This window comes from Drosophila takahashii, chromosome X (assembly GCF_030179915.1).
Source record: "Drosophila takahashii strain IR98-3 E-12201 chromosome X, DtakHiC1v2, whole genome shotgun sequence".
Lineage (NCBI taxonomy): Eukaryota > Metazoa > Arthropoda > Insecta > Diptera > Drosophilidae > Drosophila > Drosophila takahashii.
In genome coordinates, this window is record NC_091683.1 from 3446842 (window position 1) to 3468226 (window position 21385).

Below are 21385 nucleotides of genomic sequence, written 5' to 3' on the forward strand. Positions count from 1 at the left end.
ATATAATATATATATCTTAACCCTTGACGAAAGCTTTTGAAGCGCCATTAATAACTTCAAAGATAAATAGATCCTGCATAGGATCCTTCATACTGTCTGCAGGATACGCAAATATATACATCATCCATTCATTTGCACATTTAAGCCAATGCGAAATCCATTTGAGCTGGCCCCAAATGAAAAATTATCTGCACGTCCTGGCCATCTTCTTGGTTGCCATCGTCGTTTTGTGATTGCGATTAATGCCCGGGCATTCGAATTGAAAACGTGGCAACAACTTTCGAGCATCGCCCCCCGAAACCCCCGAAAAACTCGCATTTCAGGCCCCCAAAAATGGTTTTCTGGAGTGGCAGCTCCTGCTGCTGCTGCTCAACTGAACTGCGAAATGGCAACAACTCGAGAAAAGGATTTTAAGCTAATGAATATTAACAATGGCCGCTGCCACTTCGGGCTGCAGTCCAAGAAAAAAATGGTAGTTAAAAACAATATAGGTATATTTTCGAAAAATATTTATAAATTAAAGTAATATTTAGATTTAAGATATTGATTTTTTAATGAAACAATTGGTTTAAAAATGTCCTCAAAGTCCAGATTTTTAATTAAATTTATAAATTAAAATATTAATTATTTAGATTTATATTTAAGGCATACAAAGGTTTGAAAATTGTTATTATAGTCCTGAATTTGTTCTGGAGAATTTATAGTAATTGTATTGTTTTCATATCCTATTAATATTAATTCAAAAACGCATAACCAATTTCTTGCTGTGTAACCCAAGTGGAGAAGTAGATGCAACCGGCAAATGGTCAGAGATTGGGCACCAAAAAGAGATGCGAACTGAGGAGGGAGGATGAGTTTAGCAGAACTAAACGAGCCAGGGCTGCAAATGAAATTAATATTCTTAATTGGCATTAAGCGTTTGGCTTTGGCCTGCTGGCGAGGTGGTTTTTTGGGGGTGAGAGAAGAGGGCTCACTTGATAACGAGGCCAACAAGAAGGAGGCAAAACATTTCAATAGCCGAGCAACAGGACCTGCAAAATATGCATGGCAACGAAAGGAGAAGGAGGAGGAGAAATCTCTGGAGAAAACTTTTCAGACGGTTACGCAAACCCATATCCCATATCCGAGATCCACATCCAAATCCAAATCCAGATGCTGAGATGCTTTCAATTCAAGCCCGAGGCTTTTCTAGTGTCTGTGTCAAAAAGTTGTTCAACAAATTAATAAACTTAAAGAGCAATCGCAAAAAGGAATAAGCTGAAGACCTTCGAAAATATATCAGGGAAATCCTTGCAAAATGTTTGCTTAAGAAATAAATATTCTTATTTATTTCAGTTAAAAATGCTGCTAGTGATATCAGATTTCTTGTCCTTTTTTGTTGTGCTTATCTCATCTTTTGCGTGATTAATGCGACCCAGAAAATATTTAACTTTCGGCCATTGCGAGTGCCTTGAACCCCCCTATCTACATATCTAGCTCATATCTAACCTGTTTATATTCTGCTTCCGTTTCGCAACTCTTCCACCCAGAAGATAAAATAAGCTAAAGCTGGTAGCTGCTTGCCTAATCTATTGCACAACCAGGAATTATCTAAAAATTTATGAATGAATTTAAGCGTCTGGCAAACAAACAAAAAATCACGCGGCATTTCAGCTGTTTTTTGATAAGAAAGATTTTCAAAACTTTGAATTTAATGGACTATTAATGTACCTTCTTCAACACTTTAATTGGAATACTCTGTTTGCTTTGTTTGGCAGTCAGAAAAAAAAGAAAAAAACCAAAAGACGACGACGACATCATATTTTTCCTCTTCCTTTTTTTAAATTTTGTTTTATTATTTTTTTTTTTTTGCTAAAAATACTTAAGTTAATTATGAGAACAGGCAGCGGGCAAGTCAAACATTTCAAATCTAAAACATGTGTGTGACTTGATATTTATTTTTAAATCAGTTTTTATATGTGTTTTTCTTTCAATTTTGACCACACGGCAGGTGGAAGGGAAGGGAAAAGAAGAGGGTTGAAAGAGAGATGGAAGGGGGCTGGCAGGGGGTGGACTTAAGTGTAAATTTATGCCGGTATAAATTACGACTGGAAATTAGTTGCCGATAATATTGCCATACGCTTCGATGCGAAGATGCATATTCGCGCCTTTCATTCGAATAATAATATTGTTATTTTTTTTAATATTATTTTTAAACCGCCGGCTCACGTGGCGTATGCGCAATCTGCATGCCCACAGCCAACGGCCATTCGAAATTCGAAATTTCGTGGGCGTGGCCCAGAGCTCCTTGATTTGTGTCTTGTGATGTTTTTGGCTGGGCGCAGCTGGCAAAACAAGCCAAAGAAAAAGAAGAAAAGGGGGAAAATAACAGCAGCAAATCGACAATAAATCAAATCAAATAAACGAAATGCGACGTACTTTGACTCTTTCTCGGTTTCTTTCTCTCTCAGCCTCCCATCTTCTCAGCGTATAGTTTTCGCCATAGTTCTGCTGATAAATGAGTGCGAAATTCTCGAAATGTCATGGCTGGCAGTTGGCCTTTGGGTTCAAGATGCCAAGCAGCAGTAAGAATATACAGACTATATAGTAAAAGTGGAAGGCGGCCAAGAAGTGGTCGAACAATAGGGCAAACTAAATGCCGAGGTGTTGGTGGAACAATTACAATATCTTTTGGCACCGATTTTGCACAGCAATTTTGCATTGCTGCTGGGAATTTCGGCAGCAAGCGATTTTAAAGAACTTCACACAAATTGGAGAACTATGCGAGCTAAGAACAAAATCAAAACTTTCCACTTTTGTATTTATCAGATTAATTTAAAAAATCAAATAAATTCTGTCCAATTTTTAAAGTATAAAGAAAAAACTAAAAAAAAATATTAAAAAAAAACTAAAAAATCTCAGTCTCGGGAATTTTCCAATTGATTGATTTTCAAAAATTTTGAACCAATCAATTTGGAAAATTTGAACATGTGTACACAGTGATTTTCTGCCAAGTATCTTGTAATACTTAATAATTTTGATTGGGCCAAAGTCCGAGAACCCAGTTGATAGCTTGCCAAACGAACTCTCTGCGCACCATATACCATATATAGTCCCTATATATCCCATATTTCCCCTATATATCCCACATATAGTGACCCATATCTGGGCGTTCCCCGGTACAAAAAATTAACACCGCTCAACATTGAACTCTCGATGACCCGCGGCGGGTTCAATTCGTTCGCACTTTATATCGGTGATGCTTCTCCGGCATTTCGGTTTTCTGCTTTTCTGCCTCTCTGCTTTTTTCGCTTTTTTGCTTTTCAAGTTCATCGGTTAATTGAATTGAAATTTCACAATTTCCTCCCCGTTCGTCGTCAATTAAGAATTGTTTTATTTTTGTGACCGGTTATTCGGTTATTTTTAGGCCTAATTGACATCGTTTTGACCCTTTTGTTTTGGGCTTTGTTTTGATTCTTCCGCTCTCCACTGTTTTACTTTTATTCTCTTTTGTTATTTTTTGGGCTACACACTTTATTGCACTTTTCCGACTTTTCCGATGCGCGTTTTAATTTGCGACACGCGCGCCCGCGATACCTTGCGTTATTTTATTAAATATTCTATTCATTATTGGGGCTAGATTTTCTGTTTCTTTTTTGGGGGGGTTCTTTGGCTGGCGGCAGCATCCAACCGCACAAGGCAACTAAGCGGCGGGCGAGCGAACCGAAAGTCCGCAAGAGCGGCGACTGCGACGCCGGCAGAGGCAGCGACGGTAGCAGCGGCGGCACAGCAGTTGGCACTTTGTCACCTCAAAAAAAGCCTGATGCTTTTCGTGGTGAGTTTTCCCCCAGCAGCAGAGCAGCGATCGGTGGTGCGCAGATAGCCAAGATCCAGCTGGAAAAATCGTTGGCTATTTTACAATTTTCCTTCTACAACAAACTTTTTTTTTGGGATTTTCAACATTTTTGAAGACCAAAAAAATGTAACTTTGCAATATATTACATGGAATGAAATATATACTTAAATTAATTACAAACCAGATTTTATGAAGCTGATTTAATATTTAAGAAGGACCTATATCTTTAGGGTAAAGTACATAATATTCTTAAAATGTGAGAATATTAAATGTATTTATTAATAGCGATGATATAATTACTATTATTAAATCAATGCTAAGAGATTCTTTCGCTTAGTTCTTTATATTTCTATCTTTCTTTTATGGCATCACTGTAATTATTAAATTAATGTTTATAATTTTACGCTTAGATATTTTTTGGCTAATTTCCATATTTTCCTGTTTTTTTTTTATTTGGCATCACTGTAAGCGATCTGTCTTTGATTTTTTTTCGTCGCCCGTTGTTTTTTGCCAGCGATTTTCCATTTGGATCGTGATGGTGACATTTTCTAGCTCTGCCGCACCTCTGCCGCCGTCGCAGTCGCAATCGCTGACGTTGTCGCTGCTTTGTTGTCTCCCGCTTTGATTGTTCAGTTTCGCTTGGCATATTTTCGCTTTGTGCCTTTCAATTTGCATTTCAATTTCGCCTCCATGCGCCTCCCATCCTCACCTACGCCCTTGCCCGCCCCCTTTTCGCCCCCTTTTCCACCCCCCACCCATGCGAATGCTGACGTAGTTGTGGCGAAGGAAAAACGCGAGAAAAAAGCGAAGCCAAAAAAACCAAACAAATGTTTCATAAAACTTAATTGTAGATGAGTGTTGTTGCTGCCGCTGTGCCGCTGATGTTGCTGCTGCTCTTGTTGCATGCCGCCTGCGTCAGCAAAATGCGGAACTGGGCAAAAAAAAAACGAATAAAATAATAACACAACTGGAACTGAAGACAGACTAAAGCGATTCATTTATCATCTTCTGTTTTCGTTTTTCCCGGTTCAAGAGTTTTATTGTCTTGTTCTAAATTGTTATTTTGTTTCGGGGAGTTGCAAAATGGATTTTCGGTCCAGCATTTGCGTGCTTGAGATTTCTAAAAAATGTTTTTTTTTAAATATCTGCATTTTTAGAAATTCATTTAGATTTTTATTATATTTTTGCATTTTTGTATAACATTTCAGATTATCTGTTTTATCAAAAGAGCTCAAAATTATTTTGTCAATAAATACAGCATAATAAAGCATGGGAAAATATCTAATATCCGCCTAACAGTTAGCTCAATCAGGGAATAAAGCGAATTTGGAACACAATCGCATATCCCCCGAGTGTTTTATGCTAATTTCATGTATGTAAAACTTTGCACCCCCTCTCACACCATCTTTCAACCGCCAAAAAAGAAAGGTTCCCTGGGATATAAATACATACGTACATATAGTTCCCCCCGGGGGAGTATTTTCATAAAATTATTTGCCCCATTGTCATAAAAGTTAAGTTAACTTTTTGTTCCTTCTTGTGTTCGATGGCTGGTAGCTACTTGTTGTTATTGTTGTCGGGGGTTTGTTCTGTTTGTTGTTGTTGGGTGGCCTGGAATAAGGGTGGGGGTAGGCGGGCAAAGGCGGGAAATCCAGCGGAATGTCTAAGGATCCAAAGTCGCATGAATGAACCGAACCGAACCGCACACGCCCCGGGGACAGACAGAAGAAACCAAAGAAAGACGCACGGATGGTCGACGAATACACTGGGGGAAAAGTGGTAGCTCTATATATAAATATTTAGTATTAAAAAAATATTTTAAAGCTCATACATAATACTAGCATGAAACAAAAAATAAAAATAAGTCATTGAAACCTCGAAAATTTAGATTTTTACGGTTTTTCAGTCGTAATTTGGACAAATCAAGGCCCACAGCTAAAAGACAGACTGTTTTGAGCAGCCAACAACCTAAACTAACAATCCCCATCACTTCCTGGAAAATTTATTTTTTGAAAAAATTTTGCAAATTTGATAAGGGGTAACATCATGATTTTTTGCGAAAAATTGACAAAAAATAAAATGTCCAGGTTTGAATGCCAATCGATTAAGAATTTAATTACGAGCTCAACGAGGTATGACATTCCATATTGGGACCATTATGTACGTTTTTATGGTCAAAATACTGATTTTTTGGTTGGAAAATCAGGATCTTGATTTTTGATAAAATTATGATTTTTCTTATCGATTTTTGGCTGTAACTTGGACAAAAATGGACCAAAATCATAAAGGCGTACTGTTTTGATCAGCTAACGACCCAATTATTAATATCCCTGCACTTTTTGAGCGATTTAAAAAAAAATAATTTTTGATCAAATTTTTGCAAATTTGATAAGGGGTAACATCATGATTTTTTGTGAAAAATTGATCAAAATTAAAATGTCCAGGTTTGAATGCCAATGGTTTGGGAATTTAATTACGAGCTCAACGAGGTATGACATTCCATATTTCGACCATTTTTGGCATTGTTTCCGCCAAAGTACTGACTTTTTTTCTCAAAAAGAGTAACTCATTAGCTCACTAACTCAGTTGGTTAAATTGTACAAATTTACATATTTTTAACAATGAAATTTAAAACAATTCTACAATTTTAGATAATAGTTTAAGTCTTAGTGCATAAATGAAGGCAACCCAAAGAGTTCAAAAGTCGCAATTGGAGTGTTGGGGACCGCAGCCGAGAACCAAAATGAATGGCTGCAGTGTCCGGCATGCGTCGCATGATTGAATGATTTTATAATATTTTCCATTTTATCGAGCGAAAGGGGAAAATGGGCAACAAATTTTCGGGGAGTGGCGGAAAATTAAACATATCAGTCAGTGGTCAATGCTCAGAATTGCCGTGGAATAGCCGGAATTTTCCGAATGGAAGCCACAAAATGGGAGATAATAACGTGACACGCTTCGGTATCGTAAATCAGCAAATCCAACTTTATGAGGGGTCCCCGTACTCCCCCTACAAATGGGGAATGGGGAGCCCCTGAAGACAGATTTTAATGGTTATGTAGGGGACAATAAATGGCCATAAATTGGGACAACATGAATCGGAAATTAAAAACGATACCCATTCGCATTAAGGGAGAAACCCAACACAAGCCAACACAACAGAACACTCGACAACAAACCACAACAAATTGCCATTTCAATATTAATATTCATTTTCATTTCCAGTACTTATCTGTGAGTGCACAAGGGGCAGTCAAGGGTTAACCAATGTTGTAATGTGTATGTTCGTATACGTACCTGCAAGTAAAAGAGCGATAATAAAAATTATTCATTGGGGAAAATATTTACTTATTTTCAAGTGCAAAGCGAATGCCTCAGCAATTTATGAATTGCCAGCGTTGAGTTTGAGTTTGAGTTCACTTGAATTTTTAATGAATATGCGAATGAATGAATGGCAATCCAATTAATAACATTCAATAATGAAATAACAAAGGGCTAACTTGAAATTAAATATTTGTGGATAATATTGCATGAAAATTCAGTTATTTTCAAGCTTCACCAAAAACTTCTTTTGTGATATATTAATAACTACTTCTCCCTGTATTCCCTACGATAAGCCCGCACTAAGCTAATTAATTTTCCACGGAACGCGAAATCGAGTTTCTAGCCACGGCCAAACACACACGAACACGCACACGGGGAGTCCCAAGTCCTAAGTCCTAATCTATCTAATCCATCAGAGGAGAGTTCTGAATAATCTACAGTCATATCGGTTCCCTTGAAAACGGGAGAGGACTCCCAATGGGTGGTTTTCTGCTGCAGTGAAACAAATTGGCCGCAAGTGGTTCGTCAGCCTCACACCTCGAGACTCTCGCCTTCTTGTCATTCCACGCAATGGGATACGCGGACAACGGACAAAGGACAACGGACACGGGACACGGGACACTTTGTTTGAATATTATTTATGAGAGGCTTTTTTTGTTATTCAAGCAAATCGGTTTGCTCAGCCAATTTTACTACCCTGACGCCTTTATGGGTATTCTAATTCAAATGTTGAGTAAGTTTAATTTTATAATATGTTCAAAAATATATTTAAAATAAAAATAATAAAATCCATAAAAATATAATGACTAAATTATTTCAATAAATTATATTAGTTTAGTCCCATAAGTCCAGGAAATATTTAATTTATGCTGCTAAGGATTAGATCATCTTGTCTTTATCAAAAGAAGTACAACTTAGGCTTGTCAGGAAAAGATTTATGTGCTTCTTCACAGTAATTCCCAGTATTAAGTCTTATGATTTATTTGAAGGGCATTTAAAGTATCTGTACTCTTTATTTTTTATTCTCTGCCTCCTCTGTCCGTCCGGCTTATTTTTTCGTGCGGGCACCCATAATTTATTCAAGCCGAGGGTTGGCATACGGCACGCAGTGGGCCAACTTGGCAAGAATTATGAATTGCCGGGAGGCGAAGCCTTCGTTTCTAATTAGGCTTAAGTCGACGGGGTTTAGCTCCACTGACGGACACCGAACGGACAACTAACGGACAGCAAACGGACACCAAATGTGTCACCCGAAAAGCGCACACGTGTCACACAAGCCGGTCAAGTGGGATTCGGGATGCGGGATATGGGATACTAGATCCCGGGTCCCAGTCTAAAATTGATCCACACAAAATAGCCGCAATTATGGCCCTGGTTTGCATCTCCAGTCCGGCGTCGTCCTTCGGCTGATCCTAAAATCCTAACCGGAGCCACGTGTTAAGCTCGTTTTAATGAGTCAATTTAAAAGTTTGCCGCTCTAAAAATAGCCGCCCAACTTGGGAGGGGATTTGTCGAGTAGGTTGGAAGTTGAAAGTTGGAAGGGGGACCTCAAATCTCTGGCAAAGTGAAACCGAAAGTAAACATTGAAGGGAGGCCCAACTAAGGGCTTCGTTTGTTTTTTTTTTTGGCTGCCAAGTCAAAGTAAACTGCTATCTAAATTGGTGTATGTCAGGTGGGGCTAGGCTTAAAACTGTTGAGTGAACTCTGACATACAGATAGCACTAGATTACACATTTTTTATTTCATTTGGGATTGTGTGTAGATTCTAGATAACATTTAAAACAGCGTTCTATACAATGATACAGGTTAAAGAAGATAAATGATCATTGAAAGTTAAACATTTTAACTAACCAAATTAATAGATATAGTGAGTCTCGAAAATTACTATTTTTTCCAATTTTTGTTCGTAATTTGGAAAAAACAAGGCCCACAGAGAAAAGAGCGACTGTTTTGAGCAGCTAACAACCAAAACTAACGATCCCCATCACTTTCTAGAAAATTTATTTTTTGAAAAATTTTTGCAATTTTGATAAGGGGGTAACATCATGATTTTTTGCGAAAAATTGATCAAAATTAAGATGTCCAGGTTTAAATGCCAATCGATTAGGAATTTAATTACGAGCTCAACGAGGTATTACATTCTATATTTCGACCATTTTTGGCATTGTTTCGGCCAAAATACTGACAATTTAGGGTAGAAAATATGGAAAAAATTTCTAGACCAAAAAAAAAACGTTTTTTTTAGTCGTATTTTGGTCAAATCAAAACCCACAGAGAAAAGAGCGACTGTTTTGAGCAGCTAATAACATAAACTAACAATCCCCATCACTATCTAGAAAATTTATTTTTTGAAAATTTTTTGCAAATTTGATAGGGGTTACATCATGATTTTTTGCGAAAAATTGACCAAAAATAAAATGTCCAGGTTTGAATGCCAATCGATTCAAAATTTAGCTACGAGTTCAACAAGGTGTGACATTACCTGTTTGGACCATTATTTCCAATGTTTCGGGCAAAAAACTGATATTTTAGGGTGAAAAATAAGAATCTGGATTTTTTACAAAAATGTGCTTATTTGTAATGCTTTTTAGAAAATGATTCTAGAAAATTATTGCTAGAAAAATAAGAATATTTCCAATGGCATCCCTTTTCACAACACAACAATTACGTATGGTACATACCCATCGGCGTAGGTGACGGTGGATCCGGTCATGGACAAGGCCTTGTACCTGGCCTGCTCGTCGGTGGGCAGCACGATGTCCACGGATCGCGATCGTGTGGCATTGATATTCGGCACGGTGAGGAAGCAGCCATCGGCACTTGGTTGCAGCTCCTCCGTTTTGGCGCCCGACGACAGCTTGGAGAAGCAAGAATCGACGGAGGCGGCCCGATCTCGCTTCAAATCGGGAACCATTAGGTAAATATCCCGCACCACAAAAGCATTGTGATGACCACCAACAGCGCCCGAGGATGTCGAAGGGCCCAACCCACCAACCGCTCCCGGTGATCCACAGGTGGCCATGGTCGAGGCCTCCTCGAGGGAATCTGCGGTATCCACCGATGACTTGGTGTTATTGTTGCTGCTGTGGTTGTCCACCTCCTCGTGCGACACATTCTCCAGCGAGTTCCCGGTGGGCTCCACGAATATGGCCTCCTGTCGCGAGATCGATCGACGTCTGGCCCGCACCGGCAGACCCATGGCCGCCCCGGCATCGTCGGCATCCGCGGGCAAGCGACCGGAAATCGAGTTCGAGGAGCACGGCGACATGGGCGGCGATCCAGGATCCAAGGGGAGATGCGGCGGCGATGGATAGTCTCCGTTGGTCGGGCTCAGCGTAAAGGTTATGCCGCACGGCGTGGCCGGTGGCTGCAGGGTATTCCCAAAGTGCGGCGATCCATTGTCCGATCCCTCGAGACCCTCGTCCTCGGAGGTCGCCGAGGCAAGGGAACTGCTGCCGATGGTGTGGCGTCTCATTTGACGCGGCAGGCGGGCACGCGACTCCTCGATGCTGCTGCCCTGGCTGCTCATATTGCCAATGCGTATGTCCATCTCCATGGCGGCATCGTCATCCGGATCGTGATCGTGCTCGGACTCCACCTCGGTGCGGGGATCTTCGTCCGCCTCCTCGGTAGCCGCCTCAGTGGTCTCCTCCTCGGCATCCTCAATGGCCGTGCTGCTGGCCTCGTCGTCATCCTCTCCATCGTCCTCATCCTCGCTGTTCTCCGAGCTGGTGTTGCTGTAGCTGAGGGCCGTCAGCTCGCGATGATCGATAAAGTAGCGCTGGTCGGCCGTCATCAGGCGCTCGTACTCCTCCAGATAGTGACAATGGATGCACGGCGGCGGTGTCTTGGTGGACGAAGTGCGGCGAGCCTTCAGGCGGCGCGGAACCTCCAGAAAGGTCCCAGAATCATCGCTGCCCCCCGAGGCCGTGGCCGCCGAATCGAAGCTATGGGATCGCTGCTGATGGGCCGCCAAGGGGACCTGCAGGAAGCCAGCCTCCGAGGAGCGTTCGTCCGCCGAGGCCGAGGATGAGGACTGCTGCTTGAGCAGGCTGGAGGAGGCGCGCTGCGACTCCAATTGCATCTCGTCGAAGGAGGCTGAGCGCACCTGCAACAAGCGATGATCACACGGGTCAAATGGCGCTCAGCTCGAAACTCATCGAAAGCAAAACATGCAGAACACAACTGAACAATCAATAAACGAATCTTCCGATGTCACTTGTAAATGGCGCCCAACGTGGGACATTGGAAAGAAAAGTTGCCATTTATAGGAAGTCATCAAAAGTAACACATACAGATCACAACATAAATAAAAAGACTCTTCAAAGTGCATTTTGAATAAAGTCAACAAAAGTAACACATGCGAAACACATAAATGCATAGCTATCGAATGTTACCGATTATATTAGAACGATAACGGAAACGGCACTCAAAGAGTAATTTTAATGTTCCAAAGCAAACGTAAATACATCGAGAAAAAGAAGAGACAACAGTGGGTTAGAAATAAAAAGTGTTTGGCGCCCAACGAGGGGCATGGTAATATCCTTAAAGCAAAATCGAATTATATAATTGAATTTGATAAAGAAAAAGCACAAAAAACGAGGCAAGACAAAGGGAACGAACAATCCAAACAGGCAATAACGATAGGTAATATCGGAATTATCGATTAACCACCTTTTTTACCTGCTTGGGCACCTCCAAACTGTTCTGCATCTTCATTTCGGCACCGGTCGGAGTGCGCGATCGCGTGAATGTGGTACGCAGACGTTGCATGGTTGCTGCCGTTGTTGCTTGCAGTTGCTGGTGGAAGTTGTTGCTTGTTGACGATGTTGTCGGTGTCGATGTTGCTGCTGCTGCTGCTGCTGCCTGCCTAATTGCTGCCGCGCTGCTGGTCGAAGCTATGGGCTCGCTCAGCTGGTCGATGGACGGCTGTTGCTGCTGCTGCTGCATTTCGCTTGGTTGTTGTTGTCAATACAAATTTGTCGCAAGTTGCAGCTACTGTTGTTGCTGCTGCTGATGTCGATTGGTTGTTGCCGGTGGTGGTTGCAGTTTTCTCTACTGCTGCTCTTATCGTTGTTAAATTGTTGTCACTGTTGAGATTGTTGGGATTGTTGTTCTCGTCGTTGTTGTCGATGATTCGATCTTTGCTATTGCTGGTGTGAATTTTGCTGTTATTGCTGTTGTAGTTGTTTTTGTAGCGAGCGAACTGCGAATTGACAATTCTGATGGCCAATTCCATTTCGATGTTCGGTGTTCGGTCAAAGTTGAATTTTTTCTCAATTCTGTATTCTTTTTTTGTTGTCCTTTTTTTTTGTGGTTTGTTTAGCTGCTTCCTGGAGGAGAAGTTACTTGTGGGCGAGTTTCAGGACTCTCGTTGTGGGTTTTTGTTGTTGTTCGCCAGAAGCCAGTTCTTGGTTGGCTCTCGGCTTTTTGTTTTACTTTTAATTAATCAAAAGTTTCGCGCTGTGAATTGCAATTTACAAAGGAGCCAGGAAAAGAAAGAGAAGGGGAGAAACGGGAGAATTGATTACGTTAGTCAAATGATTAAAAAGCATTTTCCGCAGTTTTTCTTTGCCCACGAAACTTAAACAATGGCCGCAAAAAAACTGCTCAATTTACACGCCAAACAAATTTTTGCTGACCAATTTCGTGAAAGTCTCAAACGCACACACTCTCTCTCACTCACTCGCACAAAACCAAAAGCCCTGCATCGAAGGTTATTCGTAAATTGAAAAATCCCTTTATCGCCAGCGGTGCTAAAAATGTTTGTTTGAAGTACCTGCTATGTTTTTAAAAAACTGCTGCCAAATGCATGGTTAAAACAAAAAAGAAAGAGGGGGCGAATAATCACCTGGTCTGCCTTTATGCCCTTTATAAGCTAAAAAGTAAATATTTAAATCATATTTAATCTTATTCCCACGGTAGAGAAATGTGTGCAAGAATCGAAAATGATGGGAATTGTTAGTTAAGGTTGTTAGCTATTGAAAACAAAGGTTCTTTTGATTGATTTGTCCAAATGACGACTGAAAAACCCAACAAAAATTCGTATCGAATTTATTAATTTAATTAATAAAATTTCTAAATAAATTCATGAAAGAGTTTTCTTTTTATAGGGCGAAAATCGGTTTTTGTTACGAGTGTAGTCATGCTGTGCTGCCCTTTGACCTGTTCATGGATATTCTTGTTTGCCATTTGAAGCGAGGTGCAGTTTTCCTTTTTTTGTTTTTCTTTTTTTTAACTTTTTTTTTTGCTTTTTGTTTTGCTTTCTATTCCATTCCAATCCATTCGAAAAACACACGGTGAGGCACGTGTGTGTTTAGGTGAAAGTGCTAAATTGACGGGCGATGCGGTTCGCTACGGTTCGGTTTGATTCCGGGCTGGAAAATGGATGAAAAGGGGGCGGGATTCGAGGGCGGGGTGGGCCGGTTTCGTTTTACAGACAATAGGTGGCTGAAGGAAAACAACGGCAGCAAAAAATCCATTATGGCATACCTTTGGCATGTGCCGCGACTGCGACTCTTCTCGTGACGGGGTCACCACGGGCAAAAGGGGGTCACCAGAGTGTGGAGGTGGGGGCTAAAAAAGGGATGCGGCCGGACAAAGAGCGGCCTTCCCTCGCCCCTCTCCACCCCCGCCCCTGTTTGTGTGGGTCGCAAATTGAAAGCGTGAAATTAAATGAAAATGATATAGCTTTGAAATTGAATTCCATAGAAATGCCAAAAGTTTGCCAGGTGACGGCATGGAATGGCGTTGCGAGTCGCAAAGAATTTGTTAAAGTGCGTAATTAGAAAAGGTTGAAATGGGGTGCGAAATGCCGGGGTTGCAGGAATTTTTGGATTGGAAATGGAATGCAAGTGCAACCAATGTATAGCCTACTTCGGAACTGAGATTGAAACAGCAGTGTGGCCTACTTTCCGGCTCTTCTCATAACTATATTTACTATTTAAAATATCTAAAAAATCTTATAGTTGATAGAAAATGTATTTAATATTAAGGAAAACAAATTAAATTATAATTAAATAATATAATTTAATACTTCAAACTGTATTTATTATTTAATTTAGTTTCTGAGGAATGAAAATAAAAAGGGCTTTTACTTAAAATGTAACTCTTTAACAGGCTCTACAAAGAAGAAAACACTACTTTAAATAATCTGTGAAAATGTCTTTTTAAACGGAAAGCTTACCATTTAACTGACCTCAAAACTTTTGTGAATTTTCTAAGCAGAAGCAAAGTTTCTTAAACAATTGCCCTGATTTATGCCACTTGAGCGGGGGATACTTTGTAATTAAGTAAATTTGCGCCAAGAAAAATAGCCATAAATCTTGGACATTGTTTGCCACTCAGTTAATTAGTGGAAAACTGACAGATTGTGCTTTGCAGCAGCGATAAGCCAGCGATTCGAATGGGGAAACCATTAGACGATTATACCATTTTCAATTGGTTGGGTTAGCCCTTCCCTTTCCCCTTTTATCACACAACTAAACTTTCTGCATCGTTTAGAAGGGCCAAATCAAATATATACACACACATACTGGGCTTATTACAAACACGTTATTTATTTGCCAACCTCTTGACTTGACCCCACTGCCTGCCGCCTTTTGCCTTTTGCCGTTTGTTTTCCGTTTTCTGTTTGCCGTTTTCCAACTTCCCTGATGGCCTCGTAATTGTTCAGAGCCCGCGTGGCACTAAGTAAAAAGTTTTGTATAATTTTTCATAAAGCCAGAGCCCAACGAGGAGCCACAACAACAATATGAAATATATATATACTATATATACAAGAGCTCAAAGCGCTGCAAATGGAGCCACTGGGGAATCGGAGGCGTATGAGGAATGCCCTTATTATGTGACTGAGATGGGAAATCCTCCTGCTTTTCCCAAGGCTCATTCACATTCCTACTCACTCTCAAGCTGGAAATTGGGGAAATCCCCCTTGGCTGTGCGCCCCTGCCTTTGAGTCTGGGGCTCATTAAAGGTGCCACAAAAATGAAAGCGCTTCACTTACAGGCCATAAACAATTTTGTAAAATTAATTTGGACCCCGCTTAACCTGCAATTTGTCATAAAAGTTACCCAAAGAAGAAGAAGCCAAGTGCTATTGATGACCAACAATATTAATGAGAATTTAATAAGGTCATATGATCGCAGAAATCATAAGTAGGTTACAAACTAATAAATTAGTTTAAATTACCTAAAATATCCTATTTGGATTATCAGGTTACACTTTAAGAGTTAAACAGTAATCAAATGTTTAAAAGCATTAGAAATTACAAATTCCCGGAACTGTGTTTAATGAGAAAGTTCTCTGTTCACCTGCCTTACTAGAATAAGAAATGTGATAGTAGCGAAATTACTGAGTTACCAAGAAAATCAATTTGGTAACTTTTGGCAAGAATTTAATTGGTCCGAGTGGCTTACTTCCCCCTTTTCTTTTTTGTAAATATACCTGTTAATCGTTGAGTAAAGGGGTGTATTGTATTCTTTGGAAGGAATGTAATAGGTATATCGAAATGTAAAATAACATTTTAAAATCTGAACATTCATAAAAAAGCTATTAGCAAATAATGGAATGCAAGCAGTCGATTTACTGCTGGGCTTAATAATGGGAATAAGATAGTCGAGTTGCTCGACTTTAGCGTTCTCCCTTTTTTTTTCGGCATTTTCTAGCTGAGACGCTGAAAATTAATCCGCAGCATTTTAATTTTGCGCGGAGCAGGAAAACTGGGGGAAATTAAGTTAGTCAGGCGTGGAACGGTGGTCAAGGAAGGGGGACGAAGGCGGGAAGTTGTCTCAAATAAAAGAAGAAAAATATGTTAATTTCAATTAATTGTTGGCAGCAGGAAAAGTTCTCATAAAAAAGAAAACCGAAAAGAAAAATTGGTTGAAGCGGAGAAGAGTTTACGCCTGATGGGGTAAGGGTTGGGGTTATGTTGGGGTTGGGTTGGGGTTAGGGTTGGGGTTAGGGTTGGGGTTTTCGGGTTGGGTCGTCCCCCTTTCGTCTGAATAACTTGCGAGCAGCATCATAATTTGCTGCCATTTGTCGCTGCCAGAAAAGAGAGACGAGACGAGAAGTGTTTTGGTTGCACCTAATGACTGTTGGGGAAATTATTTAACGCGAAGCGTTTTGCCGCCAAACTTTATCGAGGGGTAGAAAAGAAAAAAAAAGGGGGTGGCACTTCCAAAGTATTCCAGGAAAATCGGTAGAATATTTAAATAAATTTTGACAGAATAACTTGACAAACAAAACGAAAAGTGAATGGAAAAACTTTTCCTTTCCTTTCCATCCCCCACCCTTTTTTTCCTCTTTGGTGGCTGGCTTAATTTTCTCCTCTTTTTTCGCACTGTTTTGTTTTTTGAAGGGGCCGGAGTTGTTGCACGTGTCCTGGGGATCCGATCGGAGGTCTAAGGACGTGCCCGATGATTTGGCATATTTATCAATGGCACCGGAATCCGAGCCAAAATGCCGGCAAGAGATTGAAATGTGAGCAGAGGATTGGAATTGGGATTGGGCTGGCGTGGCGTTTATCTCCGTTCTCTTCTCTCGATGCACAAATAAAAAGAATATTATAATATTCTTGGATTTATAGATTAATCATTTATTTCAGATAATTCCCATATTTTCGAGGAAAAAAATATTTTAAACTAATAATTTTGTTGATATTTTTTAAGGAAATATAGTTTAAATAAATGGGTCATTAATTTTTTTTTGTAAAGTCTTGAGTATCAACTTTTTTTTGCTCTGCATCTTCATCTTTGGTTGCTTCATCTCACTTGGTTGGCACTTTTGAATGCGAATTCGATTCGGCTTGCAAGTGGGTCAATAGTGACGTCAGCAGGTGGCAGGAAATAAAAAAAGGAAAAACCCATAAAAGCACCCATACACACACACACAGAGAAAAAGGGTTTCCAACTTGAGCGATTGCTTCCACTTGAGGAGCCGTTTTTTGTTCGCTTCTCGACGGCTTTTCTCTCGCATTTTCCCTCGCATTTCCCTGCAATCTCAATCGATGCCAAGTTGGGCTGCAAGTGGAGCAGGTTAAGTGCAAATCCTTGTAAGGATATGCCATCGATAGACCCCCTGCATGTGTGTATGTATGCGTGAGTCTGCGAGTGTGTGTGTATGGGCGTAATGTTCGAAAATGTTTGGAAAATCGCGCTCAACTCGCGTGTAAAACGCGTCATGCAATTATCAAAAGTGACAGACAAGTAATGAGAACGAGCGGTAGGCAAATTGACGGGCAGCTGGTAAAATGTGTGGAAATGCACAGTAGATTTGGAAAATGTTCGGAATTATCCAGCGAAATTATAATCAATTATTTACCAAAAGCATTTAAATGACAGGCGAACAAAACTGCCTTATTACAGTTGATTTACAGAAATAATTAAAAGACAATCACGGATTGCGGAACACAGAAAACTCGACGTGTGCCCAATGCAAGATAGGCATCTGATTTCATTTATTTCAAAGTCTTGCTTTTGATAAAGAAAAATGAAAATAAATGGCACATTTTTGGCATGGCCTTCCTAAGTTTTGCCCCTCTTTCCTTTTTGATTTACAAAGTCCACCACATATTAAATAAAATGGCGTGGCTTTTCCACTTTTTACACCGCCTGACCCGCCCCGTGACATCCTGACATCTTTGACACTCCATTGAAATGGATTTTTGAGTATTTCAGGACTCGACTCGATTTGTGTGCCCCATTGGTAATGGGGTGCCACCCCAATGACCTTGCTGGCCACGCCCACTTCGATCCGCCTGCCCCTGACAGCCTCTCAAGCCGAAACGAAACGGAACGAAACGGACGACATGGCATTAGCCATTGGAATCGAGGGGAAATATTTGATATCCACTTGCAATTATGTCAGCACACACTGACAGGCCACAGCTCGTTGACTTTTCCAAAGCAGAGGGGTGCTGACATATGAGGGGGGGTGGCTAAAAAGGGGGGTTAAAAGGGGGGTTAAAAGGGGGGCTTACGACTCTGGCCAAATCGCACCGAGGTGCTAAGGCAACGTCAGACCCACTCAAAGTCAACATAAAGTGGCCGGGAAATTAGGGCATTTAACATGCGGCTGGTAAAAAAAAAACAACGGCTGGCTCAAAAAGAGAGCAAACAAGGCCAAAATACGCTAAATACTTGACTCAATAAACAAGATTGTTGTGCAGTTTGTGTGATATTAAATCGAATTTTTGCTACCCTAGCCTGAAAACTAATCTATCACATACAGGTAATAAAAACCTCACGAATTTTAATATAATATATGAATATTACAAAATGAGTATATTTAATTTCAGAACATTTTTAGCACTTTGATCAAAATAAAAACTTCCTTGATTTCAGTTTAGGGAATTGAAAGATTATATATATTGAAAGATCGAATTAATATTTTACTATATTTCCCCAAAACATGTAAGTTTTTCGAACAAGTTTCAATAGCTTTAATAGCCAACTAACAAATCTCCTCATATTGCTGATCATTCCTCCGAAATACACATGAATGGATTTTCTTTCAACTCAAACTCAGACTCCTACTCTCAACCATTTGTCAGGCCCTAAAAGTAAAATGGTTACAAGGTGCTAAGCAGCTAGGCACATAACAACAAGTTGGGCTGCGGATGATTGTAGGAATGAAATGCTGAATGCTGAAATCACCGAGGGCAGTTAGACGCCTCCTGGTAATTTGAAACTTGTTATGGGCCAGGTGCTAATCAATTTTTAAGCAGCTTCAACAACAAACAGAGCCTCTCTCCCCCGTTCTTCTGCCCATTTCCCCGATTTCTTCGCCCAACGGAAAGCGAAGCGAAGAAATTTCCATTCGCTTAGTTTGAAATCGAGTTCAGTTGTTCGTCAATTTCCAACTCGATCGGTTCGACAATCATAATAGTTTGAATATATAATTTTTTTTTATAGTGCCCTTAGTGTTCAGTTTGCGAAGTTAGCTCCTTGTTAGACAAATAATGAATTTGGCAAGATGTCGGAATAGCTGAGAGCACAGCGGATCGAGTCTTTTTATCGACCGAAAAAATGTGAATATTTTTTAAAAAGCGGCTATGCCTCATCTAGTCAATTGCATTACTTTGACACCAGCAACGAGGATTTAATATTAAATATATATCGAAATATTATGGAAATCTAAAACATGGTACAGAAAAAGTTTGATGATTCACTCCTAAAAAGGTATAAAATATATTTGATTTTTAACTAAATAATAAAATAAATAATAAATAATTTAAATAATTCTTCCAATTAATTAATTAAATAAACAAAATTCCATTCCTAGAAGGCCGTATCGATTTAATTACATTTTCTAAGACACTGGTCTTTAGCTTATTTTTGTCCTCCGAACTTGATTAATTAAAATTGATTTTCAGCTTAAGTTATTGGATACTATACTTGCATTTCGGATTTTCCCCAAACTTTATGGCTTATGAGTGTAATTACGGCAGGACCTATTATGCAACAATATAAGGCGATGATGAGATGATGATGATGAGCTCCCAGAAACCCCACAAAATCCACCCAAAATGCTCATTAGGCACATTACATGCATTCAGCGCAGGATGTTTTCAATGGGAGTGGCAAACAGTTTCGGATAAACACCGGATAGCGCCCACATTGATTGGATGAATGGAATATGGTATGGAATGGACAGGCGATTGTGGGTGGTTATCTCTGGTCTCTCAGTTCTGAGTTCTCGCTTCTCAGTTCTCAGTTTTCACACAACAATGGTTTATTGTAATATCTATTGAAAGACCCAACAGCGAATGCAATCAACAGCAACCGGCTCCGTCCGGGGGCCCTCTAACTTTTTCCATTAATACACAAAGGGAACGTCAGTTGGTTATATCCAGGACAAATACTATGTAGCGTAGTTTAGTGTAGTTCAGTTTAGTGTGGGAGTGATGATAATGAGCCACAAGTTTTCGGGCACACATAGCCAACTTGCTAGCAGCATAATCTCTGCGTCGCCACTAATTAGCCAAGTCGCTTTCAATTGCGAAAGTTTTCAGTTAACACGGATAAAGCCAAGATGAATGTTGACGTTGGGCTCAGAGAAATACACGTATGCAAAAGCACAGGAGTAGGGTATATTAATGTAGACTTATCCACTTGCTAAGTACAAAATAAGATACCATTTTTAAGGATATAAAATATTATTATCAGTATTAGTCACTTCAAAACTTAAAAAAGAGGTAAAAGATGATAAATTATTATTAAAAAATTCAACAAAAATAGAATTAAAATAATAAATAGATAATAATAATCAATTGACAACAAATTGCATATAAAATGATTTCTTAATTTTTTTTTAAATTTCTAAAGACTAAGAATTATCAACAGTTTATTTTATTTATTTTGTATTTTTACGATAATGGCTTGAAAGCAATTATTAACTGACTTTGTCGGAAATGACTCAACTTGACAAGGCTCAAATTTGTTCTTGGCATTCCTGGAATCATCGCAGGAATATAAACAAAATGCGACTTCGTCGTCCTTCGCCATTTCGGTTCAGGTTTAGCATTTCAATTTCAGGAGCAAACAAGCCGGCCCATTGATAGCCAATCGGATCTGATATCTGATTAACTTGTCCCAAAACAGAATGGCAGCAAACACTTTCGACGTTGTCTGTTTGTTTGTCGCCGAGAGTGTGGGAATGGGCAATTCCAATCCCGATCCCAATCCCCCACTTGGAAGCACCGACATGCAATAACAGCAGTAAAAACAACAATACCAACAGAAGCAGAAACAACAAGATGACAAGTAACTGGGCCCAAAGTTGAAGGCAAACAACAATTAAGCGCATAAACTGGGGGATAATCCTGCCATGGGGCAGCAACTACTGGAAACTCGGAAACTGGATACTGGGATACTGGGAGCTAGGCGAAAAAGAGGACAAGCTGGAGGAAAACAATTTCCATAAACATAAACAAAACCGTTTCGGTAGCATAATCAAGTCCAGCATCGAGTTTCCGAGGCAGACACAATCTAATTGCAAATTATGTTGCACAGTGTACAAGTGGGGTCAACAAAATAACACGAAAAAAAAAATTATCTTATATATATATAAAACTCTCTAGTTAAAATTTTAGGAGTCAAAACGACTGCCCCAACCAATAGAGCTACATCGTTCATATTTTTACCAGATATTCTTACTATAATATGAGCTTAAACTACGAACTGATTCCTCCCTAAGTAAGCTCAATCAGTTTCAAAAATTTAATAA

The 21385-nt window shown here is 39.8% G+C and overlaps 3 protein-coding genes across 12 annotated transcripts in view; 1 reads left to right on the forward strand and 2 right to left on the reverse strand.

Moving 5' to 3' along the window:
* Window positions 1–21385, forward strand: part of LOC108056063 (uncharacterized) — a 70671-nt gene that overhangs the window by 40887 nt on the left and 8399 nt on the right. The gene's annotated exons all lie outside the window — the stretch shown is intronic.
* Window positions 1–21385, reverse strand: part of rdgA (retinal degeneration A) — a 98613-nt gene that overhangs the window by 17095 nt on the left and 60133 nt on the right. For 5 of the 9 annotated variants that reach the window (XR_011419792.1, XM_044392778.2, XM_070219131.1 and 2 more), the window contains exons 2-3: window positions 11843–12622; window positions 9841–11267 (exon numbers count right to left, since the gene is read on the reverse strand). Coding sequence is in view for 5 of the 9 variants with exons in the window: in XM_044392778.2 (XP_044248713.1) it covers window positions 9841–11267; window positions 11843–12109 (1694 nt within the window). In the remaining 4 variants the exon portion in view is untranslated. Of the gene's footprint in view, window positions 1–3226; window positions 3684–9840; window positions 11268–11833; window positions 12623–21385 lie in introns of those variants that run through there. The other 4 variants (XM_070219132.1, XM_070219136.1, XM_070219135.1 and 1 more) reach the window with 4 other exon arrangements.
* Window positions 1–21385, reverse strand: part of LOC138913911 (uncharacterized) — a 105484-nt gene that overhangs the window by 4018 nt on the left and 80081 nt on the right. The gene's annotated exons all lie outside the window — the stretch shown is intronic.